General features: G+C 37.7%; 1 protein-coding gene across 2 annotated transcripts in view; it reads left to right on the top strand.

Moving 5' to 3' along the window:
• Positions 1 to 500: 500 nt before the first annotated feature.
• Positions 501 to 26,702, top strand: part of zc3h3 (zinc finger CCCH-type containing 3) — a 98,566-nt gene continuing 72,364 nt past the window's right edge. Inside the window, exons 1-3 of one of the 2 annotated variants that reach the window (XM_049479577.1) lie at positions 501 to 578; positions 2,547 to 4,062; positions 5,631 to 5,833. In XM_049479577.1, coding sequence (XP_049335534.1) covers positions 533 to 578; positions 2,547 to 4,062; positions 5,631 to 5,833 — 1,765 coding nt within the window. In that variant the 5' untranslated portion in view covers positions 501 to 532. The remainder of the gene's footprint in view (positions 579 to 2,546; positions 4,063 to 5,630; positions 5,834 to 26,702) is intronic. The other variant, XM_022675858.2, reaches the window with a different exon arrangement.

The raw sequence follows: 26,702 nt of genomic DNA on the forward strand, positions 1-26,702 counted from the left end.
ATTAGTTATTTTATATTAGTTCTATATCCTAGTAAAGAACATTTAATAGTAACATAATTAGCCACATTTTTCATCGCCTGGTGATTTCTGGTTACATTGTGATTTCTCTCTCGCTCTCTCTCTCTCTCTCTCTCTCTCTCTCTCTCTCTCTCTCTCTCTCTCTCAACTTTTCAATAATGATTGATTTTGATACGTTTGCCCGCAATGTTGACGTAAAATCCAGGGCAACACTCACTTTTTCATTTTTTGGCGGCCGCGGTAATTTTTAAAAGTAGCCCAAAAAAAGCACCCCGTCACTCCTGAATTTTCACCCGCGACTGGATTTTCAAACAAGCCCCACTTTGGAAGAAACACCGCGAACCTGGCAACTCTGGGTCTGACTTCTCTGGGGAGTAACAGTGTCTGATATACAAACCACTTCAGCCTCACTCAGGGTCGGAAGATGTTATATAGATCTACTATCCGGCCAAACGTTGCGTCATCAGCACGGGCCCCGGCGCGGTTTGATTACGCGGTGTTTTGGGCTCTAAACATGGCAGAGCGTGAAGCTTTACAGAAAGAAATCGAGGAGCTTCAAAGTAAGTCTTTTAACACACCAGCGCCGCTGACAATCTTTCTTTAGCTCTGTTTTAAGATTTATTTGGTTGACATTAAATTTATAAGGCCCATTTTTAATTTGTGACGTGTTTATTTAGGTAATAGTTACCCCGTTACTCTTACTCGCGCCTGTTGGTTAACGTTAACACAGAAATTCAGTGGAGCTCAGCAGTTAACGTTATCAAGGTAACGTTAGCGTTACTTTAGTAACTGAACGGTTTTTGTAGCTTCAAACTGCAGTAAACTTATAAACAATAAATCTTCATAGCTCTGTTAGCATACTTAAAGTTATATGTCACTGTGTATTTAACACATGTAGCTAATAACTATTTGTAAGTGTCACTTTATTGTCTTTAGGAATACAAATAAGTAATGTTACATTTACTATCATTGTACAAGTAGGTAATACAATATAAAATAAAACTAATATACACATTTTGTAAATATGTATACATAGTAAATGCGAGGTTGGAGACAAAATACTGTGTACCTATAACGATAACTTATGTAAATAAATGTGTTATGAATAATTATGCCCGTTATTTATATACTTTTATCCATAGCAGGTTTATAGCGCTTCAGAATACTTAATATGTAAGAATGTTAGACTTATCGTCTATGGTCTAAAGTCTCTTTTCACTCATTATTTAATGTCATCATACACAACATACAGTACCAGGAAACACCTATTTTCTCATTCAGTTTGTTATCGTTTTTCTTTTTTTTTGTTCAAGGTAAATTTCATATTGAACTTATTAAAGCAATAAAGAAACACATGTTTAATTATTTTGTAAACAAAAAAAGTTTAACAAATCAGAATGTTTTATACTTTAGATTATTCTAAGTAGCCACATTTAGCTTTGAGGACAGATCTGCACTCTTAATATTCTTATTGTCTTCATGAGATAGAGTCAGTGAAGAACAATAGTTGCGCTTTTTCTTCGTGCTGTGCAGCTCCAGCTCATCCCAAATCACCCTCTCAGTTGGGATTGTGGAGGACAAACACTTTGTTTACTACATAATTCCATATGTCTCTCTTAATTATTTTTATGTCTTTGACATGAATTTACAATGTAGAAAATAAATAACTAAAACAAATAAATAACTAGAAAATAAAAAAACAAAAGTTAAATATTGAATGAGTACTTTTATTCAAGTATATATATTTTGTTCCAAATTATGTCAGATTTTGATATAATATGATATGACATATGAGTCAGATTTTTGTATAATAGCCATACCAAGTGCAGTTTCTATACAATACACACTACAATGCTGTTCAATGCACAGAGTTGTTTTAGTTGTCAAGAAGTCATTTATTTCATCCGTCATTGATGAAATCAGGATCAGTCAGCAGTACTATGTAGCAATAGTGTGTAAACTGCTATGTGTGTTGTTTCTCTCTTTTTCTCTCTCTCTGGATCAACATACTGTATAAACCAGTATTTCTTCATTATGTTTCCACCCCCAGTGAATGGGGAGATTATGATCTTTCTGTCACTTTATAGAGAATAATTACCAGCAAAATAAGTTCAAAGCTGTTTTTGGATAGGATCGTTGTTAAGGGCTTGACTGTAACTACTCCATTTATAAAGTAAAGAACATTGCTAATCTGATTTATGTGGTAAACAGTTAATTATATTTTTTAATAGTACTGGATGCTTGGGATGTTGACCACCTGGACATCCATTAGAACTAGACTGCTAGAATATATGTTAAATGGTCTTGCTGCAAGAATGGCTTTGTCAAGTTTTAGACCTGATGAAACAATAACCACTAAACATGCTTCATGTGAATAAACATGTGGACATACCTAAGCTACAAATTTACTTTTAGAAACTGTTTTTTTAATATAAATATGACAGGGAGTCTGATTAGACCATAAATTAGTTATGTGGGGCTATTTGTATTAATTGTCTTTACATATTTGTCATAATCTGTCTTTACAGACCTCATTAAGGACCACAAGAGAGTTCATGGTGATGGCCCGTCAAGCTCGGCTCCGTGGTTTTCAGCTGGACGTGGCCTGGGTAGAGGTCGAGGGCACAACCCACATAACACTCACTCGTATTCAGGTCAGGCCCAGACTTTTGCACCTCGCCATCCCAGCCAGTGGAGGAAAACATACTCTCTCAACAACAAGACCACCACAGCTCTTGGAGGAGGACCCTCTCAGGCTTCTGCGCCCTATCTAAACAAGACTCAACATGTTAGTTCTGCAGTTTCTGTTGCTGGCTCGCTTGCGGACAGCCAAAAACCCAGTGGTGTCTGTAAGCTCAAGGAGACAACAGAGGCTCAGACTATTAAGAGCTGCACAGCACCTTTACAGAGCATTGGTAAGAAGGAATTGCCTCTTTCTGGTGACATTATCTCAGCCACTAGTGCGAACAGGACAGTACTGAAACCTACAACATCTAAAACTGAAACAGAAGTCAGTTCTAAAACAGTTCTTGCAGGATCTTCAACCACCAATGAACTAACTCAACAGAGTGAATGCGAAAAAAGGACAAATCTAACCGACACATCAAAAAGTGCATCACATATGGTTTGCGGCACTGCTACCTCATCTGCTACCTCCTGTGCCTTTAAAAATACGACGACTTCAGCACCCCTGCAAGCCAAACCTCACCTCACCAGCACCATTTCAACTAATAGGAGTGTGATTATAGCAACAGCTGTTAAAGACTTTTCTTCAACTCTGGAGACCACTCCTCCTCGGGCCAGCTCTAGTTCTGCATTAAGCCACAGAATTAAATTGGACTCAACAGCACATGTGCTGACAAAGCCCTCTGTCCTCAAGACATCACAGTTTACCTGGGTGAAGAGCCAAGGGACTACAATTAGCCAGCCTAAACCACAGATACACGCTGGCATTGACTCTTCTTCTAACTCTAAGCCTACTGTATCAGGTTCTGCAGTTACTGGGATTGCTAATGTCAAGCATGACCACGGCTCAAACAAGAAGGGACATCGTAGACCTAGTCTTACATCAGGCTCTCCTAGAGCTTCAAAGTACTCCTGGGTGTCATCATCCTGCTCCAGAGGAACCCTAACCAAACAGCCAAACAAGCAACCTTCTCCCAAAGCTCTCAAGTTGCCCGGGAAAGTGACAAAGGAGGGATCAGACGGGACCAAAAAATTCACTAGTAGTTCTTCTACCATGTCAAAGAGGACTAAAACTAGTGGAGGTACTTCCACATCACATTCTAGCCATGGTAATTCCAATGCCAGCCGTTATTCCTGGAAGGCCCCAGCACAGAGCTCTTCTGTGGTTTCAGTTGGGTCTACCCCGCGGTCATCTCGAAAGGGATCTGTCTATCGATGGACTGCTCAGAAAGAGGGAAAAGATTCAGGTTTTGGATCAATTACGTCTCGAGTTCAGCATAGCCCTGCCACCACTCCTCCTTCTAGTAGTGGATTCAAGCTGAGGAGCAGAACAAAGATCATCAGGAGATGTACCAGCAGGTAAGAATGACCTTTTACATTATTTTGAGTATTTAATAAATGGCTATCATCCTCGTCCTTTGTCCAGGTGAAGTGAATATTGATTATGACAATATGTGTATGTACAAGCAAGTTTATAATCAGATTATTGCAGTTAACTAATTATTTAAATGGTCATGCAAACAGCATACTTTGATTTCTTGTGTTAAAATCAGGTCAAACAATTAGATTAACTTTTTAACTTGTATTTATATGTTTTCTGACTAGAGGAGGATGCCCCTTCTTATATATTAGAATTTATGGTATGTATGATTGTAAATGTGATAGTACTAGTAAAAGATACACGTGTGCCTTGGGTCCTACCAAAGTTTCTCCCAAAATCTGAAACTTATATATATAATATAAATGTTTTACACACATATAGTGATCTATTTTAAATGTTTATTTATTTTATTGTTGTTTTATTATGGCTTAAAACCAATGAAAACCCAAAAGTTGGCATGTCCGATATGGAGAGCCATGTCATCTGCTGGTGTTTGTCCACTGTGTTTTATCAAGTCCAAAGTCAGTGCAGTGTTTTCCTGGAAAATCTTACAGGACTTCATGCTTCCTTTGCTGGCAAGTGACAACTTTTATGGAGATGCTGATTTTATTTTTCAGCAGGACTTGGCACACTGCCCACACTGCCAAAAGTATCAACTTGTCTTATATAATGTTGCAATTTTCTGAGATACTGATTTTGGGTTTTCTTTAGCCATAATCCTCAACAACAAAGTAAATAAATGCTTAATAGATCACTCTGTGTGTAATACATTATATAATATGAGTTTTAATTTTGAGCTGAATTGATAAAATAAAGTAACTTTTGATTACCCAGATATGAATTGTTTGTTTTACTGATGTGGCAAAAGCTATGGGACACAATACTAGTTTGTAGAAGTTTGAAGAACTGTAAATTAATCCTCACCTAATGACATATGGCACAGTCCTTAAATCATTTAAGTAATGTACTCTTCAGGGTACATTTAATCAAAAGCATTTGTTGTCTGGAAGTTACAACTTATTCTATGATTTGGGACTAGGACCAAGATTTTGAAACAAATTTGGTGCAACACATTTTTACAGTCTTTTTGTTAATATGTCAGCTAAACATGGATGTTTTATTATATATATATTATTTTATTATTGAATGTGCAGAATATTTTATGGTCACAAAATCTTTAAAGGGCTTGATTCAAGGCTTAAGTCTGTAGGAAGGAATACAAAAAGAAGTGGCCACATGATGGCAGCAGGATAGCCGTTTTCAGAGAATTTGTGGACCAAGTATACTCTAGTGCAGGGATGCCCAGTCTTATCTGAGAAGTGCCAAGTTCTAACAACTAGCAACTCACCTGAATCCACTGTTTAATCCATTGTTTGTCTTCAAACAGCCAATAACGTGAGCACTTGCTTGGCTGGAGCACTTGCATACTGGCCATTTGCAGATAAGACTGGACACTCCTACTGTAGTGCATCACTTTTATTTATTTATTTATTTTTATTTTTTTATACAAACCTTATTTTACCTCAAGTCTCTCTTTTCCTATTAGCCCTGCACCAGAGAGGAAGTCTGGCCCCTCTGTGGTGACTGTAAGGAGTCGTTATTCCCTGAGGAGGAGGACACACACTCCTGTAAGGACTCCAACTGGTTCCAGACGAGGCCAGTCTAGGATGCTTGTCTCTTTTGGCAGACACAAGCTCCGGCGCCTCACTGCCTCCTCCCCCACCACTGCTGCATGGACCACGAGGACAGGTAGGTTCATATCATCTCAGATAAGTAAGTGCACTGTAAGCTGAAGTTTGCAGGACAAATTCACCTGAAAGAAAAAACTTGTGCCATACCACACTGACTTGGATGTATTCAAGGTTCTCCCCAGGAATCTGAACGAACAGAGGCAACACGACTATTTAAATGTAATGCAATGTAGACATAATCAGCCTATCTATATACATGAGGTTGATCAGTAGGGGCATTTCATTAAGTAGTACATTGATAGAAAGTAGCTTTAATGGGCTGTACTTTTTTATATAGCTTGCCATTTGAGTCAAAACCCCTAACGTTCTGTACAAGCTGATCATTTTAAAGCACTCATTAAACACAGGCCCAGGTCCAGAACCTGTTTTACAACTTGCAGTCTCCCTGAAGTAAGTTTAGTATACATTGGTATTATAGGGATTTTACTGTGTTTTCACACCTGATTATCTGGACCAGAATTTGATCCAAGGTTAATTTGTTTGTTACATTGCACACATTTGGACTGCTTAGTTTTGCCTTTACACTGCAGTTTAGTGAGAGAAGATCTTAAAGAACTTCGCTTTGTCCCCTTTTTATCCCTTACCTGTATGGTGTCTCTCTACTTAAGGCTGATTGGTTTGTAGAATATTGTAGAAAAAAAAGCATGTTGTGCCGAATGCTGCCTCCCTTCCAGAAGTCGTATCCATTTTGTTAGGACATCCATCATGCAGCAGAATGAGCTATCAGAGCCACTTCTTTTTTCCCCATTCCTTTTATTTCTGTTTATTCTGTTATCAACATTACATAAGCTTAAGCTTTGCACCTATACATTGCATGCTAAATGCAGCTGAAAACATGCAAAATGCAAAACACAGGTTCTTTTTCTTCTACTACTGTTGAATGCATGACGATAGACTGCCACAGTGTCACACTTGTTATTTTGATTTGAACCAAACTACATTGGTCAATAATTTGAAATATTTAGTGGGACCTGAATGTTTAAAAGTTGATATGAATGTTTAATTATTGATATGTAATTTGTTTAAAAAGTGTATGAAACTGGGCTATTTCTGAAGTGATATTAGGCAGTGGGGTACAGCTTTTGTGCATGTTTTATTTCTGGCTTCCTGAACTGGGACTAAACCAAGCCTAAAAATAATTTTCCAGCCAGCCTAAGCTCATTATGCCATTACCAATTAACCAGTGAATTGAGTCAGGTATGTTGGAAGAATGAAAGTAAAAGTTCAGGTGCAGAACTCCTTGTACAAGAGAACTGGCATGAAAAAAAAACAACAACAGACAGACGCATTTTGTTGTCTGACTTTGAACATATTAGAGAAACTAATAGACATACACCCTGTTCTTACACCCTCTGTGACTAATTGGCATAATGAGCAATTGACACAAAGCAGTCACTGGAAAATTAATTAACTCTGTTGTATAATGTGTTTCACCATGGAAACATGAAGGCGGGGCCTGGCTTGGATTGTGAATTAGGTATTATTTGGTTTATTTTAATGGTCATAAATTATCCTATTCGTTTTGGCCTGGTTTAACATGTTTAAACATGAAGAAAATTATGATTTCTTTAGGCTTAACCTTTTCTATAGTGTGGCATAGACTTGTTGTATGTTCCAAGACTTGTTCAGTAGAGGTCAGCATTCCCCAGTTGTTAGGTAGGTATTGAACTCCCTGGGCTGTATGAGTGTGAGGATGCCGGCCTGGTGGGTGGGTATGTGGGGGGTGGGGTTAATTAATTGTCCAGTCTGGCCGTGATGGTGTACATGTGCCGATAGTGGGTAATTTGCAGCAATGGTGCGCTGAATGTAGCTACGCTATCAAACCTTGCCAGCGCTCACACTCGGTAGATAAAAAGGAGCTAATGCATAATTATCCTTTTGCAAATTGGATTGTTTTAACGAACTGGAGAATATAGGCCCAACTTGATTTAAAGCAATCACTGTTTTTACAGCCCACTCCCTCCTCCCATAGATAGTGAGCTAGCAAGGCGGCCCATCTTGCAGTAATCGCCTGCAGTCTGTTTTCCTGCACTTCTCACACTCAGATGCCATTAAAGCGGCTTCATCTTCCTTTTTCAAAGCCTTCTCACTCGTTCCCTTTCACTCTTTTTCTTGAAGCAGGGCTGTGCTATTGTAGCCGTATTTATCTGGCTTATGGTGAAGTTCCTTGGTGAGAGGTGGGAAGGGAGGTGAATGAGAGGGTAGAGTGAATGAGTGTGTGAATGACTGGAGAGAGATAGAGGAGGAGAAGGAGTGGGGAGGGGGAATCATATGGGCTAGCCAGAGGGACTCTGTGCAGAAGATAAGCGCGGCTAATAAAGACCAAATTGAATTACTAATGACTAGAAAGGGGGCAGCCGTGTTAAAAATGGCGACTAACCACTTCTCGTCACTGCCACGATCACCGCTGCGTGACATCTCTTAATTTTCTCTCTGATGACTCCCCACCCCCACTTTCTTCTCCTCTCTCATCTATCGGCCTTCCTCCCTCTCTGTCCCTGTTTACCGTGGCTAGTTGGTTATCTGGAGGGGGGATTTAAAGGTGCATAAACCTAAGTGAGCAGTTAGCGGTGTAATGAATCGCAGGCGAGAGAGAAGTGCCTCAATAATCCCATTAAGTGAATAAACGACAGAAGAACGCAATAGAGTGGAGATGAGGAGAGGGGAGGAATGGCAGAACAAATGGAGGGGCCTCAAGCCTCGCAACAGACGTTTGGCCCCAGTCTGTTCGTCACAATAGATGCTACACAAAAAGGAGACCATCTGGGTTGCCGAGATGAAGCTTTACCTTTCTAGCACGCATTATTGTCTTTTATTTCCTGTTGCAGAGATTTTGTGTCCAGCAGTTTTGTTTAAGGTTTTTGTACTTTTGGATCATTTTAGCACTTTATCGTAAAGTCAAGTCAAAATTTGTGTGTATAGTGCTTTTAACAGCTGCTGTTGACACAATGAAGTTCTGCAGGAATCTGAAATGTGATGTAGTGTAAGACAAATTGGACAGGTCAAATTGGTCTGGCTGGCAGGTGAGCAGGGTGTGCCCTGGTAACCCACATGCTTTTTCATAAATTAGCATTTTCCAGTCTTTTAAAAAAAAAAAAAACATTCCATTCTCGTGAAGTCTGTTAATATGCCAGTAAGTAGACAGTGTTTGTAACTATTTTTTTCTGTTGTGTTTTTAAACATGTTTGGTCACACAGGCAAATACTGATGCACATTCAGTTAAATAAACCGAATAGCTAAAAGACCAATCCTGATCTGTTTAAATTGAGCATCATGACCACATCACAACTGTTATCAAGATGTTTCAACAAATTGTGATTTAATGTATTTAAATAAAATTCTGCATCCGCAGCATTATCATTTTTTTATATATGTAGTGGGATCACTAAACAAACAAAGAATACCATATTGAGAATTTTGCGATAATTCAAATATTTTCAAAGAAAATAAGAACCATTTATAAATTTGAAAAGTCCTCTGCTGCATCATAATTTAACAGAATAATGAGAACAATGACAAATATGATATTTTTACTGACATAACCAATGGTAATAATAGAATAAACATTTTATTCATCATTCCACACACGCTTATGTTGAGCTAGATACTTTACTCTAGGACATAAATGTGTGTGTAAATAAATATGAGTGTGTAAATAAATGAGTGTATATGTGGGAATATGTATGTGTGTTTAAGTATGTATTTATGTTATCTGGGAGCAGTGCCATGACTTTATTTGGTATGATGTGTGTAGAATCTACCCTCCTATTTCCCCCCACTGTCCGATTTATACACACACACACACACACACACACACACACACACAGAGAGAGGTCAGGTTAGGTCAAGTTTTATTACCCTTTCTGCTGTCAGTAGTTCTGCGTGTGTGTAAATCATGCTGTGTGTATCTGTGGGTCCACAAACACACACTTGCATATATACACTCGCAGGACATAAATGTTGAGCAGCTTGGGTAGCTCTCCAGTAAAACCCACACTCACTATCTCACAGAATCGTGTTACCTCCCCCAATAACTCCGCCCGTGTCTCTCTATGGGGTTCCAATTGCAGTGCAGTCATTGATATAATCGTTTATTTACCCATAAATCAATCATGTCCTGTGTCAAAGTGCCGTTTTCTACTTTTAAGAGATGTTATGTCGCACATGCAGAGTTGAGGTGGTATGCAGTCATCAGGTTAACAAAAAGTTGTTCACAAAAACGATAAAGTTGCCTCCCCTCATGGTGTAACTATGCCCATGAAACTGGAGTGGTACTTATTCTGTAAGTCTGTAAATAAATCTTTCAACTTTTTTTTTGGTAGGAATGCAGTGATGGGAAATCAGGTTTTTTTAAATGTACAAATAACAGGTGCGACTTCTTCCCCTTCTTGGTAATCACTTTTTATTAGATTTCTTAACATAGGGACAGAGTGGGAGGGTGAATATGATATGAATCACAACGTAGCTATCAGCCTAGCCTGTCTTCACCATAGGTAGCTTGTAGATACCATTAGGTAGAGTGGTTGACATTCATCTAACCGCAGTAACAGTAGTTAAAATCTAGCTATCATCTGCCAGGTTAACATCAAGTTAACATCAGCTCCAGTAGCCACGCCAATAAAGCTCTTTCACAACGGAGCAGTGTGTTGATTCTGCATTGCTCTGTTTTCTATGGCTACATCACAACCACAAAAAAAATGACTTAACATGGTTTTGATCTGATAGTGTGTTCTCATTCATCACTAATAAGATCATCATTCGTAAGATCTCCACAGGATGTCCACAGGTATGTTTGTTAGTGGCTAGCCTGTTAGCAGTTAGCCTGTTAATGATTGGCTTTTTAGCTGTTTCCTCTTAGCAGTTAGCCTCTTAGCAGTTTGCTTTTTAGTGATTTGCCGGTTCACGGTTTGCTTTTTCACGGTTAGCCTGTCAGCCATTTGCTTGTTAGCAATTTGCTTTTTAAACAATAGCCTGTTATTGGTTTGCCTTTTAGCGGTTAGCCTGTCAGTGGTTTGCTTTTTATACGGTCAGCCTGTTAGCGGTTTTACTGTTAGTGGTTTACTCTTTCGCAGTTAGCCTTTAAGTGGTTTGCTTTTTTTCACGGTTAGCCTTTAAGTGGTTTGCTTTCTTGCTGTTAACCTGTTAGCGGTTTGCTGTTTAGCGGTTAGCCTGTCAGTGGTTTGCTTTTCATACGGTCAGCCTGTTAGCGGTTTGCTTTTTAGTGGTTAGCCTGTTAGCGGTTTGCTTTCTCGCTGTTAGCCTGTTAGCGGTTTGCTTTCTCGCTGTTAGCCTGGTGTGCTTTTTTTACGGTCAGTCTGTTAGCGGTTTGCTTTTCAGTGGTTTGCTTGTTAGCGGTTTGCTTTTTAGACCGGGCTCTCTCAGAAACAAGTTTTATCGTCAGTACTCCGGTTAGTTAGTCAAAAACACAGAGCTGTCTGATATCTGTGATGGAGCCTGGCTTAGCAAGTAAACTTCATAACCCAAGACCACCGGAAAATGCCAGTTTCTGCTTTCTGTCTGTACAGTCACTCTATCATTCTTCTCTAAACTTTTATTAGTATAGTACAGTGTGTGCAGTTTTTTTCTTAGTTTGTAAACAAACTGATTTTTTTAAGAGTTAAATTGTCTTATGTTTATTATTACAAAAACAATAATCACTTAGATACATGTTTAGGTGTATTTTCATTATACTTTGTTAAAGTTTTATGATAATGTGTCATGGTGTTTATTGCACATATTGAGATATATTGGCGATAGCCCAGCCCTACTTAAAAGTCCTGAATCCAGGCTTTGAGATTTGATGGAATCTAGAAGAGGTTCTTCATGGCCTCAGACTGACAACAACCACTGTTACAAGTATAACCGGAGTAAACTTGTGCTCTTAGAGTAGACACCACATTCTGCCACTTTTACACTCTCTCTATGTCTCTGTTGCTCATCACAGGCCCCTCTTTCGCTCCTTATGTGGTTGGTTTGTTTGTTTATTTTAGTTTGTTTTTTGGCATCACTGACTAGTTCACACCTCCTTCGATTTCTGCCACTTTTTTCACACTGTTGTCACTCCCTCTCTTCTGCAGTCTCTTTGCTCATCTGTCTAATTCAATCCTCCATCTCCGCATATGCTGCTGCCTTATCGAGTAAGTAACTCTAGCCAGGCTGTGTAATATATACGCCTTTTACGACAAATGCACGTCCCCTAGGCCCAGATTGACATGATCACAGGGGGAGAATTTGTTTGCGAGTGTAGGCTGGACAACCCGTCAGTGTACGGTTTCTGTCAGCTGCCGCCCCACATCTCCCCATTCTAAATACCGTAATACCACGCAGCTTTCCCCAACTGCTGAAGACCTGCACACCATGCTGCCTTCACTCATTATGACTTTAAACATTCTGCTCATTCCTCCCCACTTTCTCAGGCCCTCTGTGTCAGACAGGTGGGCTGGCTGTGCTGTCTTCAGGTCAGTACTCGTCTATAGGGCTTTCTCCTGTCTTGGGTTAAACGCCTGTTTGGTGATCATGTACCATGACCACCCATTCCCTACAACGCAATTTTACCCCAGTGCTAATATCTTAAATGTCTGTGCTGTGTGGGTGGACAAAACAGAATCAGGTAATGATGAACACAATAGAAATGTATATCCTAGTATCCCAGGAGGCATACATAAAGAAAAGCACAAAACATTTACCTCAGCGCTACTTTAATCATGAATTCTTTTCAGCAGCGTTTTCCTAATTACACATTTAGCTAGATAGTTATGTTTTTTTTTATTTATTCATCTGAACACCCAAACCGCTTTTTTTTGGCCATTTTCTGTCAAATGTTTTCAGTTGCCAAAAATGTTATGCATTCCTAGTTATAGCAATAATTGTTATTTAATATTTAAGTGTTCAATATCATCCAGTCAAAATAGCTTGAATATTTAGCTATTTTTATTTGATATGTTTAGTTTTATATATATATATATATATATATATATATATATATATATATATATATATATATATATATATATATATATATTTGCATAATGCTTAAATATAGCTGTCATTGAAAGGGGAGAAAAAAGAGCCTCGTCTTCCCAAAAGAAACATCAACCACGTCCTTTGAGTGTCATCCTCTTGTATTTAACACATTATTTTATAGGGCTCGTGAAAGAAAGATGCAGATTGTCTATCAGAGCTCCTGCAGAGACCCTAAAGCCCCCCACTGATCCCTCATCAAACTGTCAACTGGCCACAATTAAAATCTCTCAGTGCCCCTCCTCACATAACACACACCCGACCAGTGGCCCCATGCCTGTCTGCCTGTCCACACACACATACACACACACACACACACACACACACACAAAAAAAAAATCAGTTGCATATAATTGTTTTCATATTAAAACATTACTATTTTTGAAACTTTTACAGAATGTATAGCGGGGCTGGGTGATATGTTAAAAATTCTCAAATGTAGACATTTTATATAGTTCACAATTTACATTGTCAACCAAATTAGAACAGCAAATTTGATTCTTTTGTTCTCCATCCAATTAAACATGACTAATTACTGTCTCTTTAATGGATGCAGTTGGTCAGAATTCTTTAAACTATATCTATGGTATGCTCTGTAACAGTCACCCGCTTGTGGATTACAATAACAAAATGTATCACCTTGCAATAAAATAGTCCTATTGCCCAATCCCTAGTTGAAAGCACCAGCTGTTCTTTACATTATTCACAATTCTTGATGAGTTAACCAGTAGAAAATATCCATGAAGTGAAGAATATTTTTATTTTTTTCTGTTACCATTTGTTTAGCATTCACAAAGTTACTGTTTAATAGGCAGTTGTTTAGTGTCCAAATTCAGGCTTTTTTTTTAGCATAATGCAGTTCTGATCTTTTCTTATTACCAATTTCAGCTGAGCACCCTCTGGAGTCCCCTAGGACACATTATCCATAGGCATGTTTGCTCTATTTGAGCTCATTTTTGGTTAATGTTTTTTGGTTTAAAACAAAATATATCAGTTTAGAGTGTGCATCACACTGTGTTGGCCAAACTAAATAATTTTTTACCCAAATTTCAGTATTGACTGATACTCATTATTATGGTACTCTGATTAAATCAGTGGTCAAAACACTGAATGTAGGCATCTATTCACAAAATATTTTTTGCACAGTCATTACCTTTCCTTATTTTAATGAATTAAACCGTGTTTTTCTATTATGGTGCCTTTAAGACTACTTTAGTGTAAATAAGCTCAGTTCTGTTTGGCTGCCCTGCGTTTCACATTTTTTAGCAGGTATGAGTGAGGCTGAACTGTGATGAGTTAAATAAGTTAAAATATGTAAATTGATCGTTTTTACCATATGTGTAGCTGGTTTATTATCGTTTTTTAATGATAGTAAATTGAAAAACTCCACATGCTGGCTGGGGGCATCCAGGAGAAATCTGGACCAAAAATCTATTTTTGTTAGGTGTGTGCCATATTATATCGTAAGCAATAATATTGTCAATATTTATATTTTATATTATACAATTTGAATAAAATTCTTGGATTTTTTTCATATCTCAGTTAGGGGTGTGCCATTATCATATTGTATGTAATAATAAAATTACATTTTCATTTTGTTGCAGTAGTGTATTCTTGAAATCATTTTTTTTAATTCAGTGTTTTGTCATATCGCCAAGAGTATTGTTCTTGGGAAAAAACTTGAAATATCGTAACATTATTTTAGGGCCATATTGCTCACCCCTAATTCTTGTTACTTTTTTTACTGTATTTATGTTTATTTTCTGAAGAATATATTGTACAGTATATTAATATATTGTTCTGAGTAATGTGCTTTGGTGTTTAAACTTGCAAATTGCACATTGAAACATTTACAGATATGGTCACTTATTTGCAATCCGTTTGGTCAAGTAAACAAACTAAAAACAACAGCTTTAATCAGTGGTACAGAATTGAGACCCATCATATCATGCTATGTTGAATCTCTTCAGCAAAAAAAGCATGCTCTGTCGGCTTAAACGGTAATTTAATGTAATGCATGAAATAACCATACAGGCCAAGCAGCATGTAAGAGGATGCAGTGCATATGCGTGTGTGTGTGTGGGCATGCACATGTGTGTGTGTGTGTGTGTCCATTTGTTGGCTGTTTGTGCCAGCAGTTGAAGACTAAGTGTTGAAATGTGTAACCCATACTCCAGTGCACTGAAATCCTAGCCTGCAGTTACTCTCTTTCCTTCCCTGTTTTGGGGGCAAATGTTTTCGTGGTATTACGAAGCGTCTCTGGTGATGCAGAGAGTAGAATAAATCAGAAGCCATAAACAGGAATGGGTCTGTTAATAATTTAGAAATGCTCCCGCTATTTCTCACCTTGAACAGGTGCCCCGTTTGAGTGTGTAACTGGGGCCTGTGAAAGCCAAAAACATGCCCACACCCAGACGTGTTAATTCATCAATGAATTTCTTGGATGAATTTGTTACATTTCAGCTAAAGAAGTGAAGCAGGTTATATTATGTGTACATTTTAGATACCTTGACATTTAGGAGTAAGTATTTTCTGTTTCTGGTAGTACTTAAGTAGTGGCATTAGGGCTGGATGATCGGGGCAGAGGCAGACATTTCAAAGATCCAGGGATTAGCCCAAATGTACATGACCAGATTTTCTGCCAAGATTTATTTTCCCATTTAGAGATAAATGAGGATTAAATTTAGCTATCTGAGGCAATAAAATTACACATTTGACTTAAAAAAATAGTGTTGCCTGCCTAAAAATCTGCTACTGTTCTGATTTGTTGGAGCAGAGTTCACAGAATGTGAATAAGGATCAGACTCAGCACTCCAGACTAAAGAAAAATAACAAAGTATGCAGAGAAGCAGATGTTTTACAGTCTATAAAATGATAAAAATAGCTGATAAAACAGACTCATTTCAGATAATGGGCTGCATTACATACAGGCCCTAGTAAAGTAGCAGTAAATGAAAAAAAAAAAAAAAAAAAAAAAAAAAAAAAAATATATATATATATATATATATATATATATATATATATATATATATATATATATATATATATATATATATATATATATATATATATATATGAATATACTGAATAATAAGCACTGCAGCTATTTTCAAGTTTGCTGTTTGGGAGTCCAGTCCCATCCCTGAAATTAAGATTCTTATTGGTTCTGACTCTGAATTTATGAGAATTTGAGTTATATGGGCTTTGCTTGTCTAAGGAAGATTACGATGGGTTCTACCTTTTGTGTTCTACTGTTTAATCCCGCCCACAGCTGATGTACATAACTTGATTGGTCGAGCTTCTGGAGAGTGTATTTTTTATGATAAGTGGTTGGGGAATACATAACTCAATTATGTATTCCCTGTCAAGAACATTGGTAATACATTTACTTCTCTGGCCAGAATAAAACATTATTGATAAGTGTAAGGTAACATACATGACATTGGTCACTTACATCATGTAAATACAATGAAAGTATATCGCCAGTATTATGCAATGTCACAGATTTTTACATCAATGCTGCTTTGCACTGCATATCAGTTTACATTGTTTTTCCATGACTCTTTATATAAGTCTATGTGACTCTATTCAGTGTGTTTTTTTATCCACATAATTCATTTTAACACCTGTTTCACAATACTAAACTCCCCCCCTAAAGCCACTGAACCCATTCTGACTATTCTGTTCAGTATACTTACTCATAAACCTAGCCTGTGGTCCAGTTTGTTGTTTTGTGATTGTCATGGTGTTCCTACAAATGGCACCAGAGCACCCAGTCCCCCCCTCCAATCCCTAACCCAGCTCCCCACTCATCTCCTGTTCCCCATCTCCAGTAACCCAATGCAGGCCCAGTGAAGTGTTACCATAATAATCATAGAGCTTTGGTATTTGTTGCTACATAGCCTCAGGCTTGCCAGGCATGTTAATTATGGCAAGTGTCTATCTGATACAACCACAAAGAATGGGTTATATTAAATATAACCTGCCACTACCCTAAACACCTAAAACACCGACCAATCACATCCTGGCTATGCTATAGCTAAGTTACCATTCTGTACATATCATGCCCTGCACAGTGCTTTATGGTGTCCTGACTGCCATCCCATGGTTGAATGTTCTTATGTATCCTTAATGTTTTCAGTGGAAAGGATGAGAATGATGTTAAAAACCTTGTGATATAGACTCTATTCTGGAGTATTATGGAATTTTATCATACATAATACATAATCATAATACTTTTTTCAAATATATAAATATAATTCATTTTTCAAATATATTCAGTCTTTTCATTTTTTTTAATATAACATTGTTGTTTTATTCTATAAACTATGGGCAAGAAAACAAGTTCATATTCATAAAGTTTTAGGGTTTAGAAATCAATATTTAATGGAATAACCCTGGTTTTAAACCATTTAACCATGCTTTTTGTGCATCTTGGCATGTTCTCCTCCAACAGTCTTACAAAGATTCACGCAGTTCAGCTTAGTTTGATGGCTTGTGAACATCCATCTTCCTCTCGATTATATTCCAGAGGTTATAATCATCATTTTAAAGTGGTCTTTTATTTTATTTTTTTTCTTGAGGCTGTATTTCTGTAACAATAAACTGTATCTCTATAATTATAATAACTATAATTTAGAAAATATTATATCACAAGACTTTTCAAAATCCTGGCAACCTTATTCTGATTATCATCTGTGTGCCTAAACACAAATCAAGATTCCATAGACCAAGCTATGTTTTTTTCAGTTTTTAACTGTGGAGTTTTTGTGAAATTGTACAAACTGCAGCCTCAGCTTTCTGTTCTTGTCTAAAAGAATTGGAACTCAATGTGATGTTCTGTTGTTATAATCCATCTGCCCCAAGTTTAAGGTGTTGTGCATTCCAGAATGCTTTTCTGTGGCCTTTTTGTTGAGTTCTCTTATCAACAATTCAGCATTTTAGTCTTTAGATCTGCTGCTTACTGAATGTCTGAATGTCTCCTTTTTATGATAAGCCACTCTCCTTTAAACATGCAGATTCATTTGCATCAGTTTGTATTTGTATAATATGATATCTCAGCCCATTGCCAGTTTGATTAGTTATTGACAGTCTCACCATAAGACCACTCATTATGTTCATCACTCCACACGAGGGGAAGGTGTAAGAACTCAGCACACTTGATTGGTACAGATGAGTGACGTGAGAATGGCAGAATTGATTAATTTAGGATTTATTTATAGTTTTGGCTTCGGTGGCTGCCACAGATATTTGTCTTTATCGTATAGCTATATCACTCAGTAGTTTCAACACATTGCTGGCAGTGGTGGGTCTTGAAGCTGCGGTGTAGCCAATTTCAGCACCTCTGTCTGTACATTTGCCTGCTATTTTTGTTTTACATGCCTGCTAGCTTAGTCATTATGATCAGCGATACTAACTGCAACCTCTAAGGCAAATGAAGATGGTCAGTCCCTTGGTGTGATGGTGGCGCAGCATCTGTATCTTCATGGTAAGTTTTTGAATTGCAGCAGTGTGTGAGCTGACGCCTGTGTGCCTGTTATGAAGACCAAAGGTGATTTAGGATCATAGGATTGCACCCAACACCGTGACCCCAAATCTTCTGAATGTGTGACCTGTGACAAACTGTTCATCTTGGCACTCACTGACCGCAGGGCCTCCACACACGAATTAAGGTCAGGTTATTCTGTGGATTCAGATCTTGACCGTGATATAATTTATTTATTTATGGAATAATAGATAAATGCAAGTGAGCCGTACTTACTAGGGGTGTCACGATTCTCTAAATCCTCGATTCGATTTTATTTCCGATTTTAGGATCACGATTCGATTCGATTCTTGAGAGAGGCCTATGCCAGTTTTAGATTAGTCTATTGTCAGTCATTGGTTTGATTCATCAAATTTACAATATCTTATTTCAAAAGGTGGGCTTGTTATAAGTGATGCAAAGTGATACAATTGATCTGTAATACACCACATTAGGCACTATTGGTCAAATTGAAATAATTTAATTAAGATATATTTGTAATGCCATCTAGTGTTTTTTTTTTAGTAGCAGCAGTGGGCACATAACAAAATAAATAATAAAAAAAATATAGGAACAGTCATGTAAAAAATAAGAGAACAATTAGAGACTTAACAAACTGAACTCTGTCCTACTATAACAGTTAAACATGAAAAATAAGACTCGGTCCCTGAGAATGGCAATTTTTTTTCTTTAACAAAGATATATTATTAACTGTATTTGAGAGAAAGATGCTCCTTAAGGAACCAAAACTATTAACATATTTGAGGCTAGACAAAACAACTGTTATTTTTATATTTTCAAGTTTTTCTTTAAGAAGATGTGAATGTCCATATTCTGTGGAGAAAGTGTGCTGTGCCATTTGCGTAGCGTGCTGCGCCAGTTGCATAGTGCGCTGCGCCATTTGCGAGAGGGATCGTCGATCCTTTTTTTGACTTCGATGCTCGAGACCATGACATAATTTTGATCGATTTTGATGAAATATCGAAATCGTGACACCCCTAGTACTTACCCAATATTACGTTGTTCCATTGCCTCATTATGCATCACTGGAGCTATTTCTTGCTGCACTTAAACTTGAAGCTGCAGTAAAGTGATAGGTGAAAGGGGAAAAGCTAAATGAGAAGTGCCAGAGCCAAAAACAGTTACTGAGGTCAGGGTCAGTCCCCTCTGCTCCAAGATCATCAGTCAGTCATTTGTGCCTCTCGTATTAGTGATGCAATCAGGGTGTTTTAAGGGTTAGGGGGTCAACTTGTTCAGAGGAAACAATGCAACTCTTTTAACATATGTGTCCTAGAATTTCTCTGAATCGCTGTTCATGTTATGTTCTACTGCAGGTTACCTATTTTTAGTCTTGAGTCTTGATATGCATGCAAATGAATCCAATCATTCCAAGACTTCTTTGCTGGTTGTTTGCCAGATATATTGGAATAGAAATGGGAATAAATCAGCTAGACTTGTGGAGCAGGTGATGTTAGGATGTTAGCGTGGTGCTATATCTTGTATAATAACCCCAGTCCTGCCCATATGGATAGGGACCAGCTACAGTGACCACAGTGTGGGGTCATGAAGTATTTTCGTTTCTGTATCTCCCTCCCTTCTTCCCTCCTCTCTGTGAGTGATGAAATTCTCCTAATTAACTGGCTGGGCGTCGCTGTCCACAGGCCAGAGAGGCCATCCCAGGGCCATAGTGCCCACCTACCCCCCCTCCAACCCCTCTACCACAAAACATCCATCTTGGAGTCCAACGGCCGTTCCACCTGGCCCTGGGCCTATGACATGGGGTTGGACAGGGGAAACCTGACCCCCCCCACCCATCACTCGTAGCTTTCCATTTCAGTTGAACTGGCCCAGACACTCGAGCTGATGCTCTATTCTGGGACTGGGGAGTGAGCCAGAATTGCCTGATTTCCTTCACACTATATCTCTCCATCAGACCTGTTTTATTTATCAGAGACCTCTGTACATTCTCAGTGTGAATTTGTTTGAAGTCTAGAGTTTTTCTTTTGCTTTTACCCTTTCTACACATGAGCTCTTCTTCTCTTCTGTTCATTCACTCTGAATCGCCACCAATTCCCTTGCTGTTGTGCGGGAGTCCTCATGGGAGCAGTTAAGTTTGCTTGGGCCCCTTGAGGGCTACACGCTATCCGCCTCTGAGCCTCTAGTCATGATCGGCATGCCAGCCCCCCAGCTGAGCGCCCCAATGTCCGAGTAAGTCCCATAAAACATACACTCGCAAGAGCGCGCTCACACACACACACATAGACACACACACACAGACTGCCTGGCCAACTATCCCATCCATCACCACAGGTGCCTGTCCAAATTTAAAACCACAAGAACGGTATGCGTGTGTGTGTGTGTGTGTGGCTCTGGGAAATGTGTCCCAGATTGTTTAACACACAAGGCAGTTAGACTGATGGACAGATGATATCTGTAAACCATGGCTGCTCCGTCATGGCAGTAAAAATCTTCAGACCAGTGGTTGGCAATATTGTAAAGAAGACTAAATCATAATATTCTCATGTAACATGTAAGTGGATTTTATTAAGTGAGTTTTTATTGAGTGAGGTTTATTTTGTTTTGTTTTTTTATTTTGTAGAAATGCTAAAATAGTAACCAACTTTTTTATTTTTTATTTTCCCCAAATAAAAATAAAGGTTGATTGATTGATTTTTAGCGCTACCAAATATGCTAATTCGTGTTTTTTACATTTATTTTCCCAAGGGAGCATAATCTTGCATGAAACCATTATAAAAAGGGTTTTTAAAAAAGTTTTATTTAGCTATTTTTTTAAAGAATAGCAAGCCGCTCTTTCATCGCTTCTAATAGCTGTTGCAAATATAACCTTATATTTTCGTTAAGAAAAAGTGCAAAATATGTCACATAAGAGTTGTTTACATGTTTCTTAACAGAAGTACAAGTTTGTATACTGAGATCCCTCTGGCAGGTTCTATATGTAAAGATTGTAAAGTTTTGATTACCCATACTTAAAGAACAATAAAACAGTAATTTGATGAATCAGACTATTTAATTACCCTTCTTGCAGTTTTTTCAATGTATTTTTTTACCCACTCAAGACAGAATAAATGTATACATAAAATATACTTATATTTTGGAGTATTCTTGCAATAACTATTTTTGGTTATTTTTAACAAAACACATTTTTCTTAATTTCAAAAACATACTGTGAATACTAAATAATTGTATTATTTATAATTAATATAACATATAAAAAATGTCACAATGTCAAGAAGTACATAATGTAGCAAAAAAAATGCAATGTAATTTACAAAATGTACCACAGTACAAAATTGCGGAATATTGAGTGCATGCATATAAACTGCAAATATAAACATTTATACAAAAAAGACCCTTAAAGCTTCACAGTAAATAGCAAGACATACAGAATAGATGTCTTTCAAGACAGAATGTACCTACCCAGCACTTATCCATCCCTACCCATGAGACTTATCCCACTCCACTCTTTCACATTTAATGAAAAAAAAATAATTCTTATCGACTGAAAGATGCCTTTTGTTACTGTACCCAGTAATATGGCATTTCAGGGTATTTTTGCAATAACAATATTTTTGATTTTTGAAACACAAAAAAATTGTATTCATTTCAAAAACATACTATGAATAATTAACATTGTTATTATTATTTCTTATAATACATGTAAAATGCAAATTTAAATAATTATACAAAGAACACCCTTAGAGCTTCAATGTAAATTGCAAGACATAAAAAATTGATTTCTTGTAAGGCAGAATGCTCCTTTCATCATGTTACTTTGACAATATTATTGTGTACGATGTGGTATGGCACATCCCTACCCAGCATGTATCCATCAAGTAAGACTTCTTCCATCATCTGTGTTTTTGTGCATTGGTTTTGGGCATGTGTGTGCGTGTGTCTGAGCTTGTGTTTAATTACGGATGACTGTTTATGTTGGTCTTTCAGCCTGCTCTGTTTGCAGAGACCTCAAGATAACTGTTAATTCCACTCTTGGCATATTGATTAGCTGTGCTGGGTGAGTATGGTTTTATAGGCCCCACTCAGCCTGAATAATTAATGCTTAACGTATTTAATTAGTGAGATTTCCTCCGAACAGGCAAAGAGTAATTGAGTCCCAACCAGAGGGAGGGGCAAATCAACTTCAGTGCTTGTCAGATATGTGTGCGCTGGGGTTGGCTTGTGTAGATTACCTCCTACTTTGGACCAGTTCCTGCTCAGACGTGGTTACCTATCTTGGCAGAGGGAGTTTGGTGGATACATATTGCTTGGATTGCCAGGTCTGAAGATCCTCCAGCATATTGGGTCACACGGCCAGGCATGGGTCCCAATTCTATTTCTGTTCTCCCATCAGTACACCTAGACCTACATTCACACATTTTCTCTGTCAGTCTCTCTCAATGTCTCTTTCTTATTCTGTTTCTCTTTTCACTGACCCATAGACCAGTTTGGATAGTCTGGTTAAGACAACAGCTTAAGAAACACTAAAAGAAGAGTGTTTTGGTATAGAATTTTAAGCGATTTTTTTTTTGTTACTAAAACTTTAGTTACACTTTCCTTTTTTGGTAGTCATGCTTTATTTGGCTCCAAAAATGCATTAAATATCTAAACCACCAGCTCTGAAACCCTTTTCATAAATTTCTTCTACATTTCTGTGGCCTCAAAAATGAGCAAGTTTAGTCTATGTGCTCACACAGGTGTCCGTCTGTAATTGTTGCTGCTCAGTCCCTGCAGAGGGAGCCCTTTACATAGAGCCACTCACTAAGGGCATATTGCAGTGATCTAACATCTACAGTACAGTCTCTGTGCTGTTGAAGTGTTGATTGTAGTCTTGTAGGGTTTATCTTTCTTTACTGTATTCCTTATCAAGCCATTATTGAGCCTCTGCAGACATGTATTGTAGAGCTATAGATTAATTAAGGAGCAGGAGTAGAATTTTAAAACTAAACCTAGCTAAAGTCTGACAATATTTTGTCTAAACCCAACTAAAGTCTGATCAAATTCCAAATTGTAGCTCAACAAAACTCTCTGAACCCAACTGTAACTTAACAAAAGTCTGGCCAAATTCTGTCTGAATCTGACTGTACTCTGAACAGTTTCTGTCTGAACCTGAGGGTATTATGAACCAGACTCTGTCAAAATTCAGTTTGAACCCAAAAAAGTTTTGGCCAAATTCTATCCGAACATTAGTGTAGTCTGAATCTGAGTGTACTATTACCGAATTCTGTCTGAATCTGATGGTAGACTGACCAGTTTCTGTCTGAATCCAACTGGATTCTGAACCAATTCAGTCTGAACCTGAGTGTATTCTAATCCAGACTCTGACCAAATTGTGTTTTAACCCAAATAAGGTTGGGCCATATTCTATCCTAACATTAGTGTAGACTGACCTGAGTGCACTATTACCGAATTATGTCTGAATCTGACTTTAGACTGAACCAACTTTGTTTTCTGTCCAAATTCTTCTAGATCTAAGTTTAATCTGACCAAATTCTTCTAAACCTAAGGGTAGTCTGACCAAAGTCTGTCTGCTCCAGACTGTGGTCATACCTAATTCTGTATGCTTCAGACTGTGGTCATACTCAATTCTGCCTGAACCAGTCTGAGGTTGGATCAATATTCTGTCTTAACCCAAATAAGGTTGGGCCAAATTCTGTCTGAAACTGAGTGTGACTGAACCAGTTCTGAAACTGATGTCACTATTACCAAATTCTTTTAGAACCTGACTGTAGTCTGACTAAATTATTTCTTAGCCTAAGTGTTGTCTAAACAAATTCTGTCTGGACCTAAGTGTATTCTGAACCGGACTCTGACCAAATTCTGTTTGGTTGGTTTAAACCTAGGTGTAGTCTGACCAAATTCTGTCTGCTTCAGGCGATGGTCATATTCAAAGACTGAGGTTGGATTAATATTCTGTCTTAACCCAAATAAGTTTGAACCAAATTCAGTCTAAACCTGAGTGTAGTCTGAACCAGTTCTGAACCTGATTTCACCATTACGATTTTTGTTTTCTGAATCTGACTGTACGTAAAAATGTAAGTGTATTATTAACATTTTTTTTCTAAATCTGATTGTAGCCTGACCATATTCTATCTGTATCTGACTGTAGTTTGACTAAATTCATTCTGAACCTAGGTGTAGTTTGACTATATTCTGTAGTCTGACCAAATTTTGAATGAATCTGAGTTTAGTCAAATCTAAGACTACGTTCTGGCTGCATTCTGTCACAACTCAATTATAGTTTGATCAAATTTTGTGTGAAAATAACTGTTGCTTATCAAAACTGTCTAAAACTTACAGGATTTCAGAATCCAACTATAGCCAGACAAATTAGTCTGAATCCCTCTTTACCCAGATGTAGCCGATCAACCAAGACATTTTGCGTAGCTGAAGATTAATTCTTTAGTTTAGAACAGGAGGTACTGATAGAGCTAATGGTGGCATTAAAAATGATTGCATTTTTCCACACACACACACAAAAAAAAAAGTGTAGGTGATGGTGGTGTACAGTGCACTTTCTTGTTGCCCTTTCTGCTACTTACGTGCTTGACCAACAGATTTCCCAAGAATGAGAATGTTCTCTTGAAGCTTGCGGCCAAAAGCAGCATCTCTGCTTTCGTATCAGTTTCATACCCAGGGCTGTTTTCAACTCTGTATGATGGAGTAAGAAGCTACTTTGTGTGTTGAACTGTAATCACAGGGCAGTGTAACAGTGCTGGAATGTCTGTGGGTATATTTAAATGTCAGCAGTAGTCTCTCCCTCCTTCTTATGCACCCTTCCCCGTCCCTGTGGGGGAGTTTGGATGGGCTTCTCTGAGACACCTACCTTGTGTGCCAGGGTTGTCACCTGCCAGTTGCCCTCTTCCTTCTGCCACTCTGATATCGGAGTGCCAAGAAGCACTTTTACACCATCTAGAAAAATCTCTCAGTAATGTGGGAGAATCTTTGAAAGTACCTTAAAAAAATTGGGATAAAAAAAAAAAAATAATAAGTCTGTACATGTGTGAGAAAGACAATTAGAAGCACATGATGGGGATACACTTTAAATATGTAATGATGATAAAATAAATACACCACAGTGAAAAATCCTAATTACGCTTAAAAACGTACAGTTTAAAACCCTTTGTTAATTATTGCATATGAATAAAATTGCTATTGTTTTAAAAAGTTTGTAGTGTAATTATACATTGTGCAGATACAACCTCAATGCAAGTCAAATGTCTAGACAAAATAGGTCTAGACATGTGATACTTTTCTGAGGTGTAACAGTTAATGCTATAAAATATTGCTATATAATATATCATAATGCACATATGTGATTATGTGTTTTCTGGAAATGTGACAGTGAATTGTGTAAAATAGGCAGTCTATTATTTATGATGCTTAATGATGTTGCATGGCAGAGGTGTTGCAGAGTTTGCAAACAACCTGCACAATCCACAACCCATCCCACCTCCACGCTCCTCACGCCTCCAGACTCCAGTCCCATTAGTAGTTTATACAGCATGGATCATCTTCATGTGGTATTTCACTCACAACTGGATAAGGATTTTTCTCAAAATATTGAGAATATTAAATTATGAACCATACTGTAACTCAGCCTGTTACACTACTTGTTAGAGGTGGGCAAAATGATAATTTGATATGTTATCTTCTCATCTTCTAATTGCATTTTTTAAAGAACATCATTATTTCTTTGATTAGATTGTATAGTGTGACACATACAACAGTAGTGCTTAAATGTTTGTGACACCTTCAGAATTTTCTTTATTTATGCATAAATTTGATCTAAATCTTCAGCCAGTTGTCACACAAGTCCTGAAAAAATTGATAGAGGTAACCAATTGAACTAATGAGACAACAATTTCCAACATGGTGATTTATTTATTGAAAAAAATGAGCTGCTTTTTTTTAATTCATTATTTGGTAGATCCACTTATCTGCTTAGGGTCATTTTCTTGGTGCATGACCCGCTATCTTCTAAGATTTAGCTCCTGAACAGATGTCCTAACAGTTCCCTCTAGAATTGTCTGGTATAATTACAAATGTATTGTTTCAGTGTCAGTATGTCAAGGTATGCAACAAAATAGGCCCAAACTGTCATACAACACCTTCCAAAGAATTTGCTATCAGTTAATTAAACTTATTTGTGTTAATTAAAATTATGTGTCATGCACAAACATTGAATGCCTTTCTTTGTATGTGTGAACACAGGAAAACAAAATGAGGAAGCTTAAATTGTACGTCTTTCCCCAACCCAACCGTGGCCCACACAAATGCAGTAGGTAACAACAAGGAATAGAGAGTG

The sequence above is a fragment of the Astyanax mexicanus genome, chromosome 5, assembly GCF_023375975.1.
Source record: "Astyanax mexicanus isolate ESR-SI-001 chromosome 5, AstMex3_surface, whole genome shotgun sequence".
Lineage (NCBI taxonomy): Eukaryota > Metazoa > Chordata > Actinopteri > Characiformes > Acestrorhamphidae > Astyanax > Astyanax mexicanus.